Here is a 19,778-nt window from a genome sequence, read left to right as displayed (position 1 = left end):
GGAGCAACCTGCTCTAGTGGAAGGTGTCCCTGCCCGTGGCAGGGGGTTGGAGCTGGAGGAGCTTTAAGGTCCCTTCAACCCAAAGCACTCTGTTATTCTGTGATTTTACAGCTGCTTTGAGCAGGGATCAGCCCATGGAGGGGTCACACTCTGTGGCAAAGTTCTCACCTTGCTTTGGCTTCTCCTCTCCTCCCTCCTCCTGCCTTTGCTGGTGGATCTCCTTGTGCTGCTCCTCAATCACAGCCAGCAGCTTTGCCTGCTGGTCAAGCAGCTGCTTCTGCTGTACCTGCTGCTCTTTGATCACCTGCAGCAGCACGGCGTGGTCAAGCAGTTTCGCCTGCCCAGCTTCTAGAAAAGAGGGGGGAAAAAGACATAAAGCAAAGATCCATGACCCAAACCCCTCTGCAGTCACCTCTCAGCGCCAGCAGGGCTGCAGAGGCAGGAAGGTCGCAGGAGGGAGGGCAGGATTCGGTGCAGCTCTGCTGCAGCAGCACGGGTGCTCAGGCAGGATGAATCCCCACGAGGGCAGCTCTACCTCGAGCCGAGCCCGTGCCACAATCAAACCACGCTCCCTGTGCCACACAGCGGGAGGAAATCCCGGCTCCCCATCCCACCGGAGCCACACGGAGCAGACAAGAGCATTTGGGGCCGAGCAGAAGTGACTCACGGTGATTCACTCGCTGCAAGGAACACGTCACCCCCGAGCGATGAGCCCCAGGTCTGCGCGGGAGCTTTGCTCCGCCTGGACACACACCCAGGCGAGCGGATGGGATGGATCCGGAGGAGGCACTTTCCTCCAAAACCCAAGGGGTTTCTAGGTTATTATACCCCACTGGAAACCCCATCAAAATTAAGAGCATATAAAATGCCATTTAAATCAGAAAGCAATGCCCTCCAGGCCCACCCTTCTCCACCACATGCTGCCTCCCCCCGTCCCGCTGATCACCCCCAGGGTGATCACAGAGCAGTATTTCCAGCTCACATCAGGGCCCTTGGAATTCCCTCTCCACTCTGTTGGGTTTCGAGGGGAATTTGGTTGTTTCAAGAGAGCAATTGACTTCTCGAGATGTGTTTATTTTCTGCACTTTGCTCAGGATAAACAAGGCAAACAGAAGGCATTCCTCCCGTCCCGCTCCCGGAGGCTGCCAGGCCCGGCTCAGCACGGGAATGTTTGGGTTGAACGCACAGCAGGCAAAGGTTTAATCCCCAAATCAAAGCGTTGCTGGCTGAGAGCTCTGCAAACACATGCACCTCCTGTACTTGTGCAGCACACCTCTCCCCACAAACAAAACGTGACGCTACCTCCCGCCTCCTCCTTCGATCCTGGGAAACCGGGCGGCAGGCAGCGCCTCGCCGGGGTTTGAATGGGCGCTCTTCATCAAACCATCCGAAACCCCAAGCACCCGAGCTCCCGCGGCCCAGGGCAGCCACAGCAACAGTGCTCCCACCGAGGCAGCGCCTGCAGAGCACCCATGGAGCCATATGGCCCCTCTGCCTTGCTCCTGCGACACCTTCCCACCCTTCCCAGCCTCTGGCTATGAAGCTCAGCTCAGAGCAGAGGAGCAGAACAAGCCCAGGGTATGCTCTTCATGGGAGAGCATCCCCAGCAAGTCCCACATGGACCGAGATGGAAAACCCCATGGGAACTCACGTCCCTTCATCCCCCTTGTAACATGACGAGTCCTCATAGCCCCTATCACCACTAGCTTCTTACACTCACTTCAGCTTCTTACACTTACTTACTTTTCAAAGTCCCATTGCAATACAGATTAAAAAGAAAAGCAATAGAAAACCAAGATGTAACCACCAAACAAGGAGGAGATAGGGATATACTCCCCAGGAGCAGAGCCTGCCTGCTGCCACCACTCACTGGACCAAACGCCATCACCTCCGGACCAGAACGAAGGCAAAGAGCCACAGGACCCACACACCCAGAGTCCACGCTCAGGCTCCAACCCCTCTCCGAGGTGGAGTTGAAGGCAATGAGCTCAGCCTGAGGAAGAGCTCCCACAACCAGCACCAAGGCTCCATGGAGGAGCAGACAGGGCTCTGCCACTGCTGCCTGGCACAGCTGCGTGCCCACGTCACCCCACGTGCTACAGCCCGCGCCTGCCCCGTGCTGTGAGGCTGTGGGGTGATGCTCACCCCACTCCCCGCCGTGCTGCCAGCTCCCTCCACACCAGCCAAACAGCTTCACTCTGGTCCCGCTCCCACCGCCGAAGCCGGGAGCCGGAGCCAGCGTGACTCAGGGGCTGCCCCATGGGATGCATCCTGCCGGATGCCACGCAGGAGGTGACTGCAGCCCAAAGCTATGCGCTGGCAGAGCCACGAGCAGCGCTGGCTGGCACCGTGCTGCGGAGAGAAACCCTGACTCCTGCTCTCCCAGCCCCAGCTCCAGCGCCTTCCCCATCCCACCCACCCCAGGGTCACACACTCACCCTCCAGCTTGCTCTCCACGTTCTCCTGTTGCTTCTCCTCCGTGTTTCGGGCCTCCTTTGGCTCCAGCTGATCCGCTCTGTCCGGAAGGGGCAGCTCCTGCTTTTCACCTGCAGACCAACAGACCTTTGTTGTCATTAAGGACGCTCCAGCAGCAGATGTTCCCTAAAACAACTCCGCATCCCGGTGTCCCTGCCTGCCCGAGCCCGCAGGGTTTACATTCAACCCCGCGACTGCAGGGGAAGTAATAAAACCTATTTAACAAGGCGGCGGAGCGGTGGCAGGGAGCCAGCACCAGCCACCTCAGGCAATTCAAATGCAAGCACGGATCTAACTAGCTCTTAGCCGGGCACTCAGCAATGTGTTACCTGTCAGGATCTCCCGGCTGGGCGTCCCCAGCGGCACCTGACATTGCCTGGGCTGGCAAACCACTGTGTGACAGACAGCACGGGAGCTGTCAAAGCCGCCACATTCCTCCTCTCCCCCAGCAGCTGCTGAAGGGGCTGTGCAGCTCACGTGCTAATCTAAATTAAAAGGGATCACTGGGATGGAGGTAGGAATAACCACATTGCCCAGGCTCCCGGGCGGGATTACAGACCAAGAGGAGTTTGTTCAGTGGAGGGCGCTTACCAGGGTCTGTTTCCTTCTCCACTGACTTCGCAGCCTCCTCTGCTTTCCTGGGGAGCTGGAGCTTTGCTTTCTCCCTGTCACCTGCAGCCTCAGCTTTCTTCGCACCGTCCGGCACGGCAGCTTGCGCCTTGGCTTCCAGCACTTGTTTGTCTGGCTCCAGCTCTTTGTATGGCAGCCTGCCACCCTGCGCCATCACCTCCAGGACGTTCTTGGGATTCTGGGCGGGCTCGTCAGTCCCTCCCCGCAGCTGGTTCCCAGCAATCGCTTCCTTCCCCTGGTTCAGGCCAAGGGCTGCTTTCTGGGGACTCAGCCCCGCTGCCTGCTCCGGCGCCGGCTGAGCCCGGCGGTCGCTGCCTCCCCCGGGCACAGGCTTGTTCTCGTCGGATTCCTCCCGCTCCCGCCCCATGTCCACGACCACTTCGTCGTGTGGGACGGGCGGCTCGTGGCGATGGGCTTCCCCCACGGGCAGGGCGATCCCTAGGGTGGGCGACAGGCAGGGTTAGGGGGCTTGAGACCCATGGGAGACAGTGAGAGGCCGCAGGTTCACGGTACACCCAGCACCCTTTATCCAGCCTCCCTCATCAGGAGGCTGCATTCCTAATGAGCCTCGAGAGCATCAAATACTAAATCACCTTCAATCCACCAGGTAACGAGCAGAGATCAGGGTCTTTATCTGAAATAGCTGTACAATCCACACCAAAGCTGGCAGCCCTTCCCCAGGCTCCCCGTTACCTTGATCAGGACGGTCAAGCTGCACTTTCTCCTCCAGCTTTCCTCTCTCCTCCTCCTCTCTCTTGGGTACCTGCATGGGCACCTTGATTTGTGGCTGCTCCATCTCCTCCTTCTCATCCAGCAGCTTGGGCTTATCACGGTCATCCTCTGCCTCCTCTACTGCCGGGTTCTGGTCTGCAGAAGGACAGTTCATCGCACGTGGTTACACACGGCTGCGTTGTCAGCATCGAGCAACCGCTTTGTCTGCTGCAACCCCTCCGCCGGCACCAGCCGAGCTGCCCTTGGCCCTCCAGCGTTGCCATGGAAGGGCCGGGGCTTTTGTTCTGGGATTGTTTGTTTTCCCTGCGGTGGGTTTTATGGAGCTGCTGGTGTGGAAGCCGGGGGCCGGGATGCAGGCGGCTGCCGCTGCCGCCAGATGGTAGCATCCTCCCGGCTGGCCGGACCCCCGAGCACCGCAGGCACCGGGCTGGGGTCCTCCATCGAGCTGCAAAGCGGCTCAAAACCGCCCTTATTTCTATTTCTTTCCCTCTTATTTTTGTCCACGAGTATTTCCCAGCCCTTTGAAGGCTGCTCAGAGGACAGCGGGTGGGAGGAGAGCTGCAGGACCCCGCAGAAAGCACCAAGTGTTGAGGAATGGGATTAAACAGGCATCGGGGGAAACTCCCGCGGGATCCAGGGGACCCTCCCCATCTCCCTCAAAGAGATGGGATGTTTCCGAAAGACACATCCCAGTGAAACCAGTGACTAGGTTCAGTGCTGGAGGAACCACGTGGAATCCGTGGCATGTCCCATGGGGTGGGAACAGCCCCTTCCAACCCCAGGCTGGCAGAGGACAACCCACGCAGCGCGCACAGGGAGCGAGCTCTTCCTTAGAGGAGGTAACGTGGTTGTTTCCCAGCACTGAAGCTGTTCTGCAGACTTTTTTCCATCCAACAAACTCCGAAAAACAACAACAACAACAACAACAACAAAAACCTATCTTCTGTAACCGAAAAATTCCCGACTCTTCCCCCCCATTCGCCCTCCCCCAGGCCATTTCCTTTGGGGAATTAATTCCATAAACATCTTTCAATCTCCTCCTCCCCCTCCGCAGGGCTGGTGCGATTTATTACGAGATGAACTCATGGGAAAGAGGAGATTGCCACAACTTCAGCTGCGTGGGCCTTACCCCAGCGCGGGGGGGACACGCAGAACAACACAACATCCCGGCCCAGAGGGATCCGTGCCAGAAGGACCCAGCGCCTTTCCAGAACCCTGGAGCTCCACACCCCGCCGGAGGGACGCGCGCTGGGGCTGGCTGCATTTCAACGTGTCTTTGGGTTTGGGAATGACGGTGGGAGGAGAAAAGGGCTTGGATTTTCTGAGAACTCTGAGTCTAGTACCCAAGGGTCCCTTCTCTCCATTGAGGGACTTCCCAGGGTTCAGCAAGTCAGGGCAGGACGCTCCTCCTTTCAGGAAAAAGCGGCCTGCAGGAACCCGTGCCCAGCCCTGGACGGGGGCCCTGGGAAGCAGGAGGCTGAGGCCGGGGAGGGGAGCGCTCGGCACGGCTGCGGATGTTCCCAGCTAAATCCTGGCCTCGCTGCAAGAAGACATTATTTACTCTATTGGAGGAAAGTTCTGTGTTAATTGGTTCATGAAGGCGGGAGATGGCTGCGCCTGGAGCCGATCCCGGCGCTTCTGGAAGCCGGGGATCCGGGGAACCGCGCGGCACGGGCAGAGCCATTCCCGATGCAGAAGGGAGCGACGACCCAGTGCGATATTGAGCAGCCTGGGCTGGTGGAAGGTGTCCCTGCCCGTGGCAGGAGGCTGGAATTGGATAAGCTTTAAGATCCCTTCTAACCCAAACCATTCCGTGGCTCTATAGTGTTGAAGAGGAGAAATTACAAGGAAAAGAGGGGGGAAAGCTTCCCACCCAAGTGGGAAATGGAGGAGTTAAAGCCAGAAGTACCGCCATGTGCGTGGCAGGGTTTGACCAGAGGACCCTGAGTAGGTGAACCCCCTCCACGGGCCCAGGACACCCCGAGGGGCTGGGGGAGGCCCCACTGCTGGCAGAAGCGTCAGCTGTAAATCAGGCAGCAGCTGCATGTTCCCCGTTCCTGCAAACAATGCGAAGGGAAAGACCAAAACAAACACAAACAAGAACACAAGTCTCCACGCCATAATAAGACAAAGTTGCCTCGAAGCCATCATTTGCTCAGCAGGAAACAAAATTAAGTTCATCATCAGGGCGTGAATTAACGACCTCGCACGCTGCATGGAAATCTATAAGGGGCTCGATGTGGTTTGCAGAGAACAGTTTTGCTCAGGATGTGTAATAATCGCTCTAAACTGTCTCGTCGCCCTCCAGGTCCCTTTGGAGAGCGTTCCAGTAATGCTGCGCCTCTTAATGTTTTATGAGCGGCGTTGGACTTTACAGGCAGAGGCCTGAGAGGCTGTAAAAGCTTTTTGGCTCCCAACCGCAGGCCCTGGGCAGCACCGGGAGGGCTCGCTCTGCCCCGGTGCTCGCGGTGCTGTGCGGCAGCTCCGCTCGCACGCGCGGCACGGCCGAGGGGAGCCGGGGCTTTGTGCGCGCCGATGTGTTGTGGTTTGCCAAGAGCCTCTCCAGGCTGCAATAAAATGTCATGATTAGCAACCTAAAAAAGCTTCCCTTCCTTCCCCGCTCCTGGTTCGGAGAGTAGCACTGGTCCCAGCAAGGCATTCAGTCCCTCCTCACACACGGGTTTCCTATCGCTCCTGCCCACCGCGGCAACGGCCGTAGCCAAAAGCTGTGTCCACAGGCAGAGGCGGTGAGATGGACCCGCTGGGCAAGCCCTGAGCTGAGGGGGGGCCGGCAAAGGGACCTGGGGAGCCCCAAGGACACACGGGGAGCTCCGTGATGCTGAGTGATGCCCAGAGCATCATCCGAGGCTGACAAGGGACACGGGATTCAGGACCTGCTGGTGCTGGTCCAGCTCAGCACAGCGAAACGGAGCGAGATGCACGAACTCGTGCTAAGGAGAACGAAGCAGAACAAGCAGGGCAGAGGGAAGGGGGCAAAGGCTGCCCCTGAACGTGCCGAGTGGGGCAGGGACGAGCCATCCCCGGGGAGCCCCACGCAGCCCCCCCCGGCCCAGCTGCGCTGCCAGGAGCCCCCCTTCTCCCCCTGAACCGGTTACAGATTTCACAAGGTTATCGAATGGCATCACTGAAATTAGTTCACAGTTGTCTCCTGACGCACCCGCAGTAAAAACGAACCCAAATTACAAGAGGCTGATAGTTCCTTTTCTGTGTCACAGGCACTATTAAAAGCTCGCTCGCACAAAGCACCAGGGAGAGCTGCAGCGGAGTCAAGCTGTTCCTGCAGCTCCAGGAGCGCTGCACAATCCACGTCTCACACATGCTGGGGCTGCTCTGGCTCACGGCGCCGGCGGGACGCAGCCCGCAGCCAGGCACGGCTCTTTTTGGGGGGCAAACACGCAGCAGACACGGGGCAGGGACGGAGGAGCCCTCCCCACCGGGAGCCAAACGCGGACCCGGGTTTCACCCATGGAACACCGAGCACCGTGCCCAGGAGGACGCACGGGAGGGCTGCAGCAGGGTCCCCAGCCCAGGGGCTCCTTGGAGCACAGGGCAAGGGCACTCTTGCACAAGGAGAGTGAATCAGGCCTTTGTTACCCGACATTGCACAACGCCAGAGCAAGAAAATGAAGCGGCAACGATGGAGTAAGGAGCTGAAAAATATTACAAAATCTTAATCCAGCCCCTGGGCCCCGGGGGGTGCTTTCAAACAGAGGAATTGCCTCATTAGCTTCTTTCCTTTTTTTTTTTTTAATGGATAATTGCCTTCATGAGCTTTCACAGGCAGCTTAGCAACCTTTTAACACAGGCGCACACGCGGCACGGAGCGGCAGAGCCCTTCTGAAAGGGGTTTTATACCTTTGCCGAAGAGCTGCTGACAGTAAACCTCAAGCAATACAGGCAGGGGCTGTAATGGGCACTTGGGTGTCGTTAGTAAAAACACTGCTCCGAGTTTGCTGGTCAATACGTGTTCACATAAAAGGGCAATGTTCTAATATTCATAATCCCAGGGCCCACAGGGCAGGGTTTTAATGAAAGTCTGTACAGTTCTGGTCTCCGCAACATCAAAGAGGCCAATAAAACTCCTCTCACATGCTGACAGGCCAAAGTCAGGCGGTGAAGGCAGCACTGGGAAAAGGCCCCGCGCAGCCCCCGGCTCTGCCGTGGCTGGGGGGGAACGGGCACAGCGGCTCCGGCTGCCCAGGACGAGGCACAGAGGCACCAAGGGAGACTCCATGTGCTCCTGGTAGAGCCCCATGCCCGGGATCCGACCCAGATGGGATGGGATGAGGGCACCCAGGTGATGCGGGGCAGGCGCATCCTGCGCGCCCTCAATGGCAGGATGCAGCTGCTGCCGTGTTTTCCAGGCTGCAGGCTCCTGCCTCGGCAAAACAAGCCAGTGAGGATGAGGGGGGAGCAGCGGAGTGGGAAGAAGGGCACCATTTAATGCCTCTCATTGCTAGTCAGGCCGACATCCTGCAGAGGCACAGGGAGGCACCGATCCAAGGCACGGGGCAGCCCCACGTCTACCGCCCTGCGAAGTCACAGAATCCCAGCCTGGTTTGGGTTGGAGGGACCTTACAGCTCCTCCAGTTCCAACCCCTGCCACGGGCAGGGACACCTTCCACTAGAGCAGGTTGCTCCAAGCCCCTGTGTCCAACCTGGCCTTGAACACTGCCAGGGATGGGGCAGCCACAGCTTCTCTGGGCACCCTGTGCCAGCGCCTCAGCACCCTCACAGGGAAGAGCTTCTGCCTCAGAGCTCATCTCAGCCTCCCCTCTGGCAGGTTAAAGCCATTCCCCTTGTCCTGTCCCTATAGGCCCTTGTCCGAAGCCCCTCTCCAGGTTTCCTGGAGCCCCTTTAGGCACTGGAGCTGTTCTAAGGTCTCCCCTTCAGGAGCCTTCTCTTCTCCAGGCTGCCCCAGCCCAGCTCTCTCAGCCTGGCTCCAGAGCAGAGCTGCTCCAGCGCTCAGAGCATCCTTGTGGCCTCCTCTGGACTCACTCGAGCAGTTCCTTGTCCCCATCCTCTGCCTGGCTCCATCACCCCCTGCGCCATCCTGATCTCTCTTCTCAGGGGCAGGGCACCCAGCCCAGAGCCAGCAGCCCCCCGCTACAAAAGGCACCGCGCCAGGCTCGAAAGGCAGCAGACCAGCAGACACTCGGTGCACGAGGAGCTGCACAGCTCCTCGCTGGGAAGTTTACAACCCAAGAGCACTAAAACCACCTTCCTCCCAGGCAGGATTATTTAATCCAGCAGCAAGTCCCAGGCAATAAGGGTAATGCTGAGGAGCTGCAGGCGCCTGCGGTGGGTACGGCGGGTCGCTGTGCCACACGATCATTAGACGCCGGCATCCTGCTCTGCCAACCTGGCTCACACGGAGAAGAGATTTAGCAACCTCCAGCGGACACCATCCTTTATGGGACTCCTTTTATTCTCCCAGCCACAAGAACACGTGTCATTAGCGACTCCTCCTGAAACAAGCAGCTGTTCTTTGGCCATTACTGCTCCAAAATTAACCAACGCAGAAGAATTCAATTGCATCCCTCCTCCCGGCCCTGCTGAGTGTGCTCGATTAAGGGATTGAGAGCATCTTTCGCTCCAGAGTTCACGAGCATCCCAGTGCCTGAGAAGAGGTGCACGCCTCATGTAAACCGTGAGCACCAAGGCATAAAAACCCCTCCACTGCCAGGGACGGAGCAACCCCGGAGTGAATGTTATCGGCGGCAGCACCGGTGTCTCGGAGACACTCAAAGCTGCTCGGCAGGAACACAGCCAACAACCAGGAGGGAGGATAATCTCCAGGAGAGACGGCCCCTTTCTCCCTTCCGCTCACAATCTCTGCGAGGATATTTCAAGGCCCCCAAAGAACAAAAAACCCAAAGCAAAGCAGGAGCGGACCCAAACAACAATGAAAGAAAGGAGCAGGAGAGAGCCCCGTGCGAGGGGAGCGCGGGGTCAGGAGACACCTGCCAGCAGTGGCCTTGCTGGGAGCCTGCAGCTGGGCAGGGGAGGGATCCGCCGTAATTCCATCAATGGGCCCAGCAAACAAACAATAAATAACCTGGACCAGTAAACAAAGCTGAGGCGCAATCACAGCCTTTGTCAGAGCTCAAACCCCGCCAAATTTATATCCTCATCTCCAAAAAAAACCAGGCACTTCCCATAAATTTACATACCTCTGAGCACAGTGAGTGGTTGTGACTGGAATGGTGGAGAAGGTGCTGGCAGGAAGGGGGAAAGGAGCCCTGGGCGGCCACTCAGAACAGAACCAGGGAATGGTTTGTGTTGAAGGGACCTTAAAGCTCCTCCAGTTCCAACCCCCTGCCACGGGCAGGGACACCTTCCACTAGAGCAGGTTGCTCCAAGCCCCTGTGTCCAACCTGGCCTTGAACACTGCCAGGGATGGGGCAGCCACAGCTTCTCTGGGCACCCTGTGCCAGCGCCTCAGCACCCTCACAGGGAAGAGCTTCTGCCTCAGATCTGAATTGTTACCCCCAAAAGGGAGATCGATGCTCTGCCCACACTGGGGACCCCAACCTCTGCACCCTCCTTTCCCTTTCCAAAAGAACAACTCCCACAGGGTACCGTGGGAGCTCACACCAGGCTTTTTGTCCCCAAGATGCTGTGGAGATGCATGGAACGGCCTGGAACTGACCTGCTTCCACCACAAGCTTTTTAAAATATATATATATCTGTATATCTATCTATATATATATCTAAATTTAAGAGGTGGAGCTGAGAGCAGGGAAGCACAACTCAAGCAGACACATACCTGGGATTTTGACCAACTCCTGGTCCATTCCGTTCTCCTCTCCATCCAGGTGCTCCAAGCCCATCGCCTCTGTCTTCACAGGGGGATCCTCCGTGGCAGACAAGGTGGTGTAAGTACTAATAACCAATATTCCAAGGCCAATCCACAGGATAATCTGCACAATGAGCCAGAGCTTTGGTTAGCAGTGACACAACCAGCAGTGCTCTGTACAGCTTTCTTCATGCAAACAGTCTCCAAACAGTTCCAAGCTCGGTGCAATTACACACATCGATACAAGGGAGAGGAGGGAAAATTAAAGAGGCCAAAAAGAGAAAACCAGTAGCTTTTGGCTGAGGTTTGTATTTGGATGTGAAGACTTACAAATGGAAGTTTCAGATGCTGGAAGCTGTTGAAAAGGCTTTTTCTGATAACTCCTGTATCAGACAGGCTCAAAGCAAGCGGGCAGGATGTAAGGATAGGGAAATGCATGTGGCAGACATGAGTCCAGCTGCAAAACCTCATTCCCTGGTATTTCCACATTAGAACACCATGAAATGAGGCCTGGCTGAGAACAGAGGTGTCTGACCTCTTTACAGCCCAGAAAGGTTTCCAGGGAGCTGTTTAAAAATTCTCAGCTTTTCAAAGCAAGACTGAGGTGCCCACACGCGAGTCCTGAAGCTCGAGAAGCTGCAAGAACGAACTCACTGATTTCCAGGGACCAAACAGAAGAAACCAGAAAGCCAGAATGTGGGTCCTGCAGAGGGAAGGGCTCTCTGAGCAGTGCAACACCCAGGGTACTGGTGGTTCTGCCTTAGGCTGTGATACCAGGAGAGGACCACAGCCTGCGGGACTCACCTCTTCCCCCAAACCCTTACCCTGCAGCGCTTACATCAGCATTCCCAAAAAGCACAACAAAAGGATGCTGCTCAGCGTGAGGAGAAGCAGGAACGGCCACAGGGGAGCATTGCTACAGAGAGAGAAAACTGAAAATAAAGGGGAGAAGTGAAATCGAAAGGAGAGCTGTGGAATCCCAGACTGGTTTGGGTTGGAACGGACCTTAAAGCTCCTCCAGCTCCAACCCCCTGCCACAGGCAGGGACACCTTCCACTAGAGCAGGTTGCTCCAAGTCCTGTCCAAGTTAAAACACTGGCACATCCAGGGGAGGGAGGAGAAGCTCACACTCTCTTCTCTCCTTCCTCCTCTTCCTCTCCTTCCCCGTGCTGAGGGAGATCACTCGGAAGCCAGGCCGGCGCTTTGGGACCAGGAGACCCCATTCCCAGCACACCCCTGCAGACAGACAGACGCCTTCAGAGGGAAAAGGCTGGCAGGACGTGAAGCAGCTCTGGGCAAGGGGCGAGCAGCGTGGCCAGGAGCAGAGGCCAGACCTTGGGGACGCTGCAAAGGAAACAGAAGCGAAACGTGGGCCCTGCCTCGCCGTGTGGGTGCACAAAGAGCAGATATCCTGCCACCCGCTCCGGCCAAGAGCGCAGTCAGCAGGTCCCTGCCGCGGCTGCCCTCCGCTTGGAGCTCCTCCACTTCCTCCCCTCACACAATCCGCAGCCCCGGCAGAAACGCGTTTGTGACTGTTCTGGCCCCTTCCAGCAACAGCAGCGGAGAGGAAGAGCGCTTCCACAAAGAGGATCTATTCTGGTGCCACAGGAACTAGGAGAGAACGTGGGAGAGAAGGGAACCGTAGGAAACGCCTGAAAACAGTAAATGTTTGAAAGGATTTGTGTTGTTTCTTATCTTAGGGGGGAACCACGGGCTCGAACGCCTTCCACTCAACCCCCTTGGATTGTTTAACATTTGGAGTTCATCTGGGAGCTTCCCAGAGCACACAGGAGGGGCGAGGGCAGACATGGCAGGCACAGACAGGCTGGGCTGTCCCTGAAGCTTCATCCCCCCCACATCAGCACAGCTCGTCCTCACCCACTGGCAGCAGCTGACAACAAGGAGGTCCACAATGGGGCTTAATTCCACAGTTACGCCATGGAAAAGCAGGCAGTTGGTACTCCAGGGACCACCGAGGCTAATCTGGCAAGCAAAGGAATGGAAACTTGGGCTGCAGGACATGGTGGCTCAAGGAACCAGTGGCAGGCAGAGGAGACACCTACCCCAAAAGTGTTCAGCTGAAGGGCTGAAAACCTGGAGGCTCCAGGGAGACCTGAGAGCAGCTCCAGTGCCTAAAGGGGCTCCAGGAAACCTGGAGAGGGGCTTTGGACAAGCGCCTGTAGGGACAGGCCAAGGGGAATGGCTTTAACCTGCCAGAGGGGAGATTGAGATGAGCTCTGAGGCAGAAGCTCTTCCCTGTGAGGGTGCTGAGGCGCTGGCACAGGGTGCCCAGAGAAGCTGTGGCTGCCCCATCCCTGGCAGTGTTCAAGGCCAGGTTGGACACAGGGGCTTGGAGCAACCTGCTCTAGTGGAAGGTGTCCCTGCCCGTGGCAGGGGGGTGGAACTGGAGGAGCTTTAAGGTCTCTTCCAACCCAAAGCACTCAGTGACTCTGTGATTCTCTGGAAGCACCTCTCGATGAGGACGTGCTGCAGCCTCTGCAGGCAGGGCAGGCAGGGCCTGTGTCCCGAGGGGAGCGCCCCGAGCACGGGCAGGAACTCAGGAGAGGAAGTTTACGCGGCTGTTTCCTCTGCTGGTTCCTTTCCCTCGGCTCCTCTTCCTCCCAGCAGATAGCTCCAACTCTGTACAGCAGCGTCATCAGCTCCCACCACCTCCTCTCACCACTCCTGGGCCTTCAGCAGGAGGCAGAAAACCTGCATCTGTGCGGAGTGAGGACACCCTCCAAACTGCGCTGCTCCGGGCTCGGGGCTGCTCCGGACACTGAGCGCTTGGAGGGACGGGCACGGGGAAGGAATGCAGAGCCCCGGCCACTGCCCGGCTCCGCCGCTGTGCTGGGACACAGACGCTGTGTTTGAAGGGCCTGTGGTGAAGGTGTGTTGGCCACGGCTCCGCCAGGGGAGGGCAGAGGGGAATCTCTTTTCCATCCGCACAGGAGCGAGACCGAGGGGTCATTTCCTGACCTGGAGCAGCCTCTCCACAGCTCCTCTTCCCCAACTGGGACAACAGCCACCCCGGCCTCCCTAGGACGGGCCTCTCGGACAAGCTTGTGTCAACACTGGGAAGCCAACACCTTCCTGTTAGAAGTTAAACACTCTGTTTACAGACCTCAAGGCGACCTTCGGCAGCTCTCTGCCAAACCTCACTCTGTGCCTCCTGCCCGAGGCTGCCGGCGGGCAGCAGGACACAGACCTGCACCTTTACAGGAACACACTCAGTGTTCAACCACAAGAGAGGGAATGCTCTCCCCGGTTCATTCACGGCACTGCCTGCCTGGCTTCGGGCTTTTTAACTGCTCTGTTACCAGATCATCTTCCCAATGCAACAAGGCTTTGAACCAAGTCGCCCCCAGCCTGGCTGGCTGCAATGATTAACTCACTGGGACTGCCCATATCCCTCCCCCTCGAACTCTTTTCACTACTTTTAATGCTACTTTCCTGTTTACAGCCCCATTTGCACCATCTTCCCAGCTCGGTAAATCTGAGCTTCCCATCTCGCCAGCCCCTAAGCTGCCCGACACCGGACTTTGCTTTGGCCTGATAAGAGCAGCTGGTTCTCAGCAACAGCACCACAACAGACAAGATAATTCAGGCAAGCGTAAAAGCTGGCCTTGAGAAGGTCTGCTGCTTTGGGAGAAAGCTGAAGATAATGGAGGGATGGAGGGAGAACATCCGTGTATGTTGTTTAGACAGGGAAAGGCAGGGAGGGACAGCTATGCCCAGGGCTGGCTCCTTCTCCCCCTCAGTGCCACTTTTCGCAGGAGCATAGCTTGATGGAGCAGAGCACCTGATCAAAGAAAAGCAGGAATGAAGGAGGAGACCAAAGACAGAGCTTCAGGGGAAGAATAAATGAGTCTTTGCCGAAGACCTGGAGGAAGGAGGAGAGGGTGGGCTCCGGCTCCGGGAGGTGCTGTGTAGCCCAGCACACTCCCCAAGGCAGTTATGCCCTTGGTGCAGCACTTCAGAGCATCGGTCAAAGCAAGTATGCAAACCTGACAGGCAATGGATCATTCAAGAGAAGGCTGAACAGCTTGAGATGCCAGGGTAACCTGGGGAGCGATGCTTCAGATAAGCCCTTACTCCTTTGTGGGGATTCCTGCAGGACAAACATCTTCTCCAGCCTCGTGACCAGACTTCAGCTCACACACTGCAGGCACCAGCGTCCAGCCCCGGGCAGCTGACGGTCGCCTCGGGGTGGCCAGCCCAAGAGCTCAGCACATCCCAAGTGCAGTTTCAAGGCACTACAGAGAAACATTCTGGCTCAGCCGGAACAGAAAGCGATTCTTGAAAGTGCTCTTTGTTTCCCTACAAACTCCAGGCTGGCATTCCGGCTCCTGCTCGGGGTTTCACTCAAAGAACTTCGGAGCAAAGTGTCACAATTCCAAGTGAGAGCTGGAAAGTTGGACTATTTCCTTGTGTCAGAGAAAGCACGGGGAAAGAAAAAACACCCTGCTCCAGACCTTCACGTACGGCTGCAAAGCCACAAGTCATTAAACACAGAAAAAGCCATTAGCTCCGGAGGACCCACAAGAATGTCCTGCTCTCCCCCTGCTGACTCTGCACTTTGCTGCAAACCTTATTCCCAGCCCAGAGCTGTCGTGACTGGTAACACTGGGGCAGAGCCCTGCTAAAAGGCAGTGGATTAAGTTATTGTTAGAAAAAACAAGCCCAAAACATGCTAATTTCAGCCCCACAAAGCGCTGTATTTGCAGCAGAAGAGAGATTGAGCCCAGCAAAGAGCCACTTTGTTTCAGTCCCCAAGGAGGGCAATTCAAAGTGGAGCAAAAGGAAAAGCTGAATTTCCAACAGCCTCCCAACGACCCCAATTTTGTACAAATCCTGGAGCAACACCTCCATGTGTGTTCCCTTTTATTAGTACTTTGGTTCAAAGCAGAGCTGAGGGTCAGCAGCACGAACTGCACCGCTCAGAAGCTGTGTTTGCTTTACCCAGCCCAGGCAGGTTGGGGTGTAAAGGCCCGTCAAGGTTTTACAGGCTGCCTGATTTCCCATTCTGTGGGTACAGAACCCGAAGCCCCCCAGAAGCAGTATTTTATGTACCAAATGAATGCTTCACTTGCTGCTGGACGGACAAAAAGAGCCGGTGTTCCAGCACAGGGCACACACACTGAGCCAGCACCTCCTCTGCTGTCTGCACACCCTTTAGTCCTGGGGGAATGGTTGGACTTGATGATCTTAAAGGTCTTTTCCAACCTAAAGGATTCTGTAAGTGACGCTGCTCAGAGCAGCTGACCAGAACAGCTCCCACCTGTACTGGGGAGACTGGAGGGGGAGGCTGGAGGAGGTGCTGAGCAGCCAAATTAACCACATTCCCAGGCTCTGCGGAGGGCTGAGGGGCATGTCAAGCAGCATCAGCACTGACCTGTGAGCAAAGTGCATTCTTGTGGATCTTCTTGTAAATAAGAGCTGGGCAGATAAAACAAATGAGGCTTCCCATCGTAGCGCCCGTCAGGCCCAGCACGGTTTCCACTGGTGAGGAAGAGGAGAAGTCAGCAAAGGTCCCTTCCAGGGCTGCTGGAGCAGCAGCACAACGTGGCTGCCAGAGCCCCCGGGCAGCTTGGTCACCCCAGCAGAGAAGCAAAGCAAAGAGAGCAGAGAACGCAGCCGAGCCAGCTCGTCCCCAGCTCCTCACTCACCGTTCGGGATCATGATGCCTCCCACCATGGTTCCAAACACCACAGCCAGGGTCAGGGCTTTGAACCGCAGCGGGGGCATGTAGCCCCCTGCAGCAAAGGTGCCGTCTTTCTGCTGGAAGAGAAAAGGTGGGAGAGGGAAAATGAGTTTAGCTCCTGCATCACGACCCCAAGTTCCCAAGCAGTTACCCCAGCAGGCTCCAGCAGCTTCACCACCTCCATGCTATGGTCTCCAGAGGTGAGTGCTGGGGGGGCTCTTAACATGGTTGAGCAGTTTTAACATGCAACTGCATTTGAAACTTCCAAAAGAGAGTCCTGGGGGGCACGGAGCCAAAGCTGCTGCTCGCATCCTGCCCCAGATGTGACCTGTGCAGCTGTATCCCAGACCCTGTGCCAATGCCCAGCCTTGTCCAGCCACCCCAAGGCCCAGGGCATGAGAAAGCAGCTGAGGAGGCAGGAGGGAGAGCGACGCAGGGCTTTGCTATGGCAAGGTGTCCCCAGCACCTCCAGGAGCTATTCCCACCACGTTACCCCACATGTAGCAGCTTGATGGATGGCAGAGAGGAGGATGGGTGCTGCTGGGGAGCTGCTGGTGCGGGAGGGTCTCCAGATGCCCTCAGCTTCCCATCCCATCCCCACACCCCGAGCAGGAAGCGCAGAGGACCCAGCAAACCCACATGCCCTGGAGAACCAGCGGGTCCCTGCTCTCCTCGCTGCACAGATGGGAGAGGAAAGCACAAGTGACGTTCAGAGCCCAAAGAGCTGAGCCCAGGCAAGAGCCAAAGCCTTCCCAAGTGTTTCCAGTGCTCACTGCTCTGCACCCACTGGCTTTCACTGATCATCTTCCCCCATCCTCAGGCCCTCCCGACGTGAGAAAAGAGCCGGGGGCTTCTCACAGGCAGAAGTGGCAGGATTTAGAGCTATAAATTGCTCAAGTTTTATTTCCTGCCCTAAGAGGTTTCTATTTATGCAGATACACAAAGGCCTCAGAACATTCCCACAATCTCTTACTGTTATTTACTGAATACCATCGGCATGCTTAGTGCCGTACAATACACAGAGGAGAACACGCTACTGCCACAAGGGACTTACAGTCTAAATCAGACAGACCAACTATAGTCACAAAGGCTGTCTGAAGATCTGACCCTGGGAAAGGTGAACGTGTGGGAGAGGGCTGTATTCCATCGTCGGCTTCGGCACCAAACAGCCAGGGCAGGCACGGGAGGAAGGGGACATCTGAACCCAGAGGGGAGAAGGATGCTCGGGGGGCTCCTGACAAAGGTGCAAGGATGAGAGCAGTAATTACAGAGCAGAAATGAGCAGGCACACACAGAAGCACGAAGAAATGAGGCTGGGCTGAGCTCTGAGGCCAGGAACAGAAGCTTAAGCTAAATGCAAAGCAAGATCGAGCTGGCCAGCTAAAGGATGCCAGCCGGAGCAGCAGGAAATAAGGAGGCTCCTCTGTTCCCAAAAGCACATTTCTCCCTCTTTCTGAGGGGGAGAGGCACCTCGGCTCTGAACTGTGTAACACTTCTGCACGAGAGCCAGAATGCCCAGCGGAGCAGGGAAGCAGCAGCCACGGGACTTGGGGAGCAGCAGAGCCAGACCAGGCATCAGACTCACAACTCCAGCACTGCTGCCCATGAAATTCCTCCGCAGACAGGACAAGGACCTCAAAGTACCAGAGATTCACCATTCTGCAGCGCAGGATTTACAGAGTGCCCCAGGGCTCCTGCTGCGCTGTTACCACACACCAGGCTCCTATGATTTTAGTGTGAGTTGAGGGTTTGTCCCTCTGCACAGCACATACCTACCACAAGTCACACACAGGCAGTCGTCAGAGCCTCACAGAACCAAGGCACGTCTGTAGCCCAGGTCAGCAGCAGAAGGCAGAGTGAAAAAGCAAGTTTCCGAGGTGCACACCAAGCTGCTCCTGGCCACACAGGAGCCTCTTACCTGCTGCTCAAAGAGAAGGGTGTTCAGCGCCTGTCTGCACGGCAGGATCATCATGGGAAACCCCACAGCTACCGACATCATGAATCCCACTCGGATCATCTCCGTCACGAGGTTGGAAGGGAAGTTCATTAGGACGTTCCCAGCAATGGCTTCAGTGTAACTCACGTAGCCAAAGAAGCCCACCTGTGTCGCAGGAGGGGAGGGGAGTGGATGGGGTTAGACACCAAAGCACATTCCTACCTGCTCCACCAAGGGTGGAGGACAGTGATCTCCCATGAGTTAGGACCAGCCAAGGAGGGAGCGTGAGGCCACCTCCATGTGCCACCTGCTGCGGCACCCCCAAACAGTTAATGAATTGTGGGGCCTTCCCAAAAGCAGAGGCAAGTTTCTCACCAAACACAGGGGGCTTTCATGGAGGACGTTGCAGTGAGGGAGCAACAACGCTCTGCTCACTGCCAGGCCCATGGACCAGCCCCCTCCAACAGGAAAGGGGCTGTAATGCCTCCCCACAGCAGCCCAGCTCACCAGGCCGGGCTCTTCCCAGCAATTATTAACTCCGTTTTATTAACTGCTGCTTTATGAGGCATAACTTCCTCCACATCTTTCCACCCGCAGTGGGCTGAAAGCAGCTCTCCTGCACGCTGGGCAGCACCCCCAGCTCCAGGCTGGGCCCTGGGGGGCAGACAGCGCGCTGATGTGCACGGAGGAGCCGGGTCTCCGCTCCCCCTTCACCCAAGGGAACGCACCATGCTCAAAATGTGCACTCTCCAAACGCCTCCCGCACTGCTGGGTTCCTCAGCTCCCATCTAACTTTGCTCTCAGCAAAACGACTCGTCTTTCAGAATAAATACAGATAAGCAGAAAGCAGCCCCAACTGGAGATAAACCATCATCCCCGTTGCCCCTCCGGAGCGCGACTTCTGGCAAGGAAAGAGAAGGGGAAGGGACGGTTCTTACCGCGATGTAAAAGGTGGTGACCACGTTTAGGGAAGAAGCAAAGATGGAGCTCATGATTTTAACAGACGGCTCATCCAAGCTGTCATAGGTAGGCAAGACCTGACTGTAGAAAAGGGTAAATTATTTAAGGAAACCTTCCGCACAGAGAGAGAAAACCCCAACTCCAGCACATTCTGCCTCAGCCCAGCAGCAAAGAATCCCTGACACCTTCCCCTTATGGAGCATAAACACTCGCTGCTATGCCACAATTTATACTGCTAATGCCAAGAGATTTCAGAACACTCATAACTTTAAGTGTTGCAAAAATACTCCTGCTCTCCCCACCCCACCACGTGGAGCTAAACGTGTGATGTAAACATTTTGGTTCAAAAGTGTTGCACAATGAATGACCGTTTGTTCCAGTGAAACACCAGTGGCTCCAGGCCAGGCAGAGCATTGGAGATTATTGTTCTTGGAGCTCTCCAGGCTGATAATTAAAGCAACGCAGTGTTTACAGAGTAAAAGCAGGAAGAAGGTTAGAGCATCGCAGTGACTAAAGGAGAA

General features: G+C 56.5%; 1 protein-coding gene across 1 annotated transcript in view; it reads right to left on the bottom strand.

The window, feature by feature from the left end:
- The window catches only part of SLC38A10 (solute carrier family 38 member 10), a 34,742-nt gene that overhangs the window by 2,996 nt on the left and 11,968 nt on the right, over window positions 1-19,778 (bottom strand). Inside the window, exons 7-15 of the mRNA XM_030506431.1 lie at window positions 19,236-19,338; window positions 18,280-18,462; window positions 16,327-16,438; window positions 16,053-16,159; window positions 10,628-10,781; window positions 3,799-3,972; window positions 3,067-3,543; window positions 2,439-2,546; window positions 169-348 (exon numbers count right to left, since the gene is read on the bottom strand). Coding sequence (XP_030362291.1) covers window positions 169-348; window positions 2,439-2,546; window positions 3,067-3,543; window positions 3,799-3,972; window positions 10,628-10,781; window positions 16,053-16,159; window positions 16,327-16,438; window positions 18,280-18,462; window positions 19,236-19,338 — 1,598 coding nt within the window. The remainder of the gene's footprint in view (window positions 1-168; window positions 349-2,438; window positions 2,547-3,066; window positions 3,544-3,798; window positions 3,973-10,627; window positions 10,782-16,052; window positions 16,160-16,326; window positions 16,439-18,279; window positions 18,463-19,235; window positions 19,339-19,778) is intronic.

This window comes from Strigops habroptila, chromosome 14, assembly GCF_004027225.2.
Source record: "Strigops habroptila isolate Jane chromosome 14, bStrHab1.2.pri, whole genome shotgun sequence".
Taxonomy (NCBI): Eukaryota; Metazoa; Chordata; class Aves; order Psittaciformes; family Psittacidae; genus Strigops; species Strigops habroptila.
This window is presented reverse-complemented; position numbering and strand designations above follow the sequence as displayed.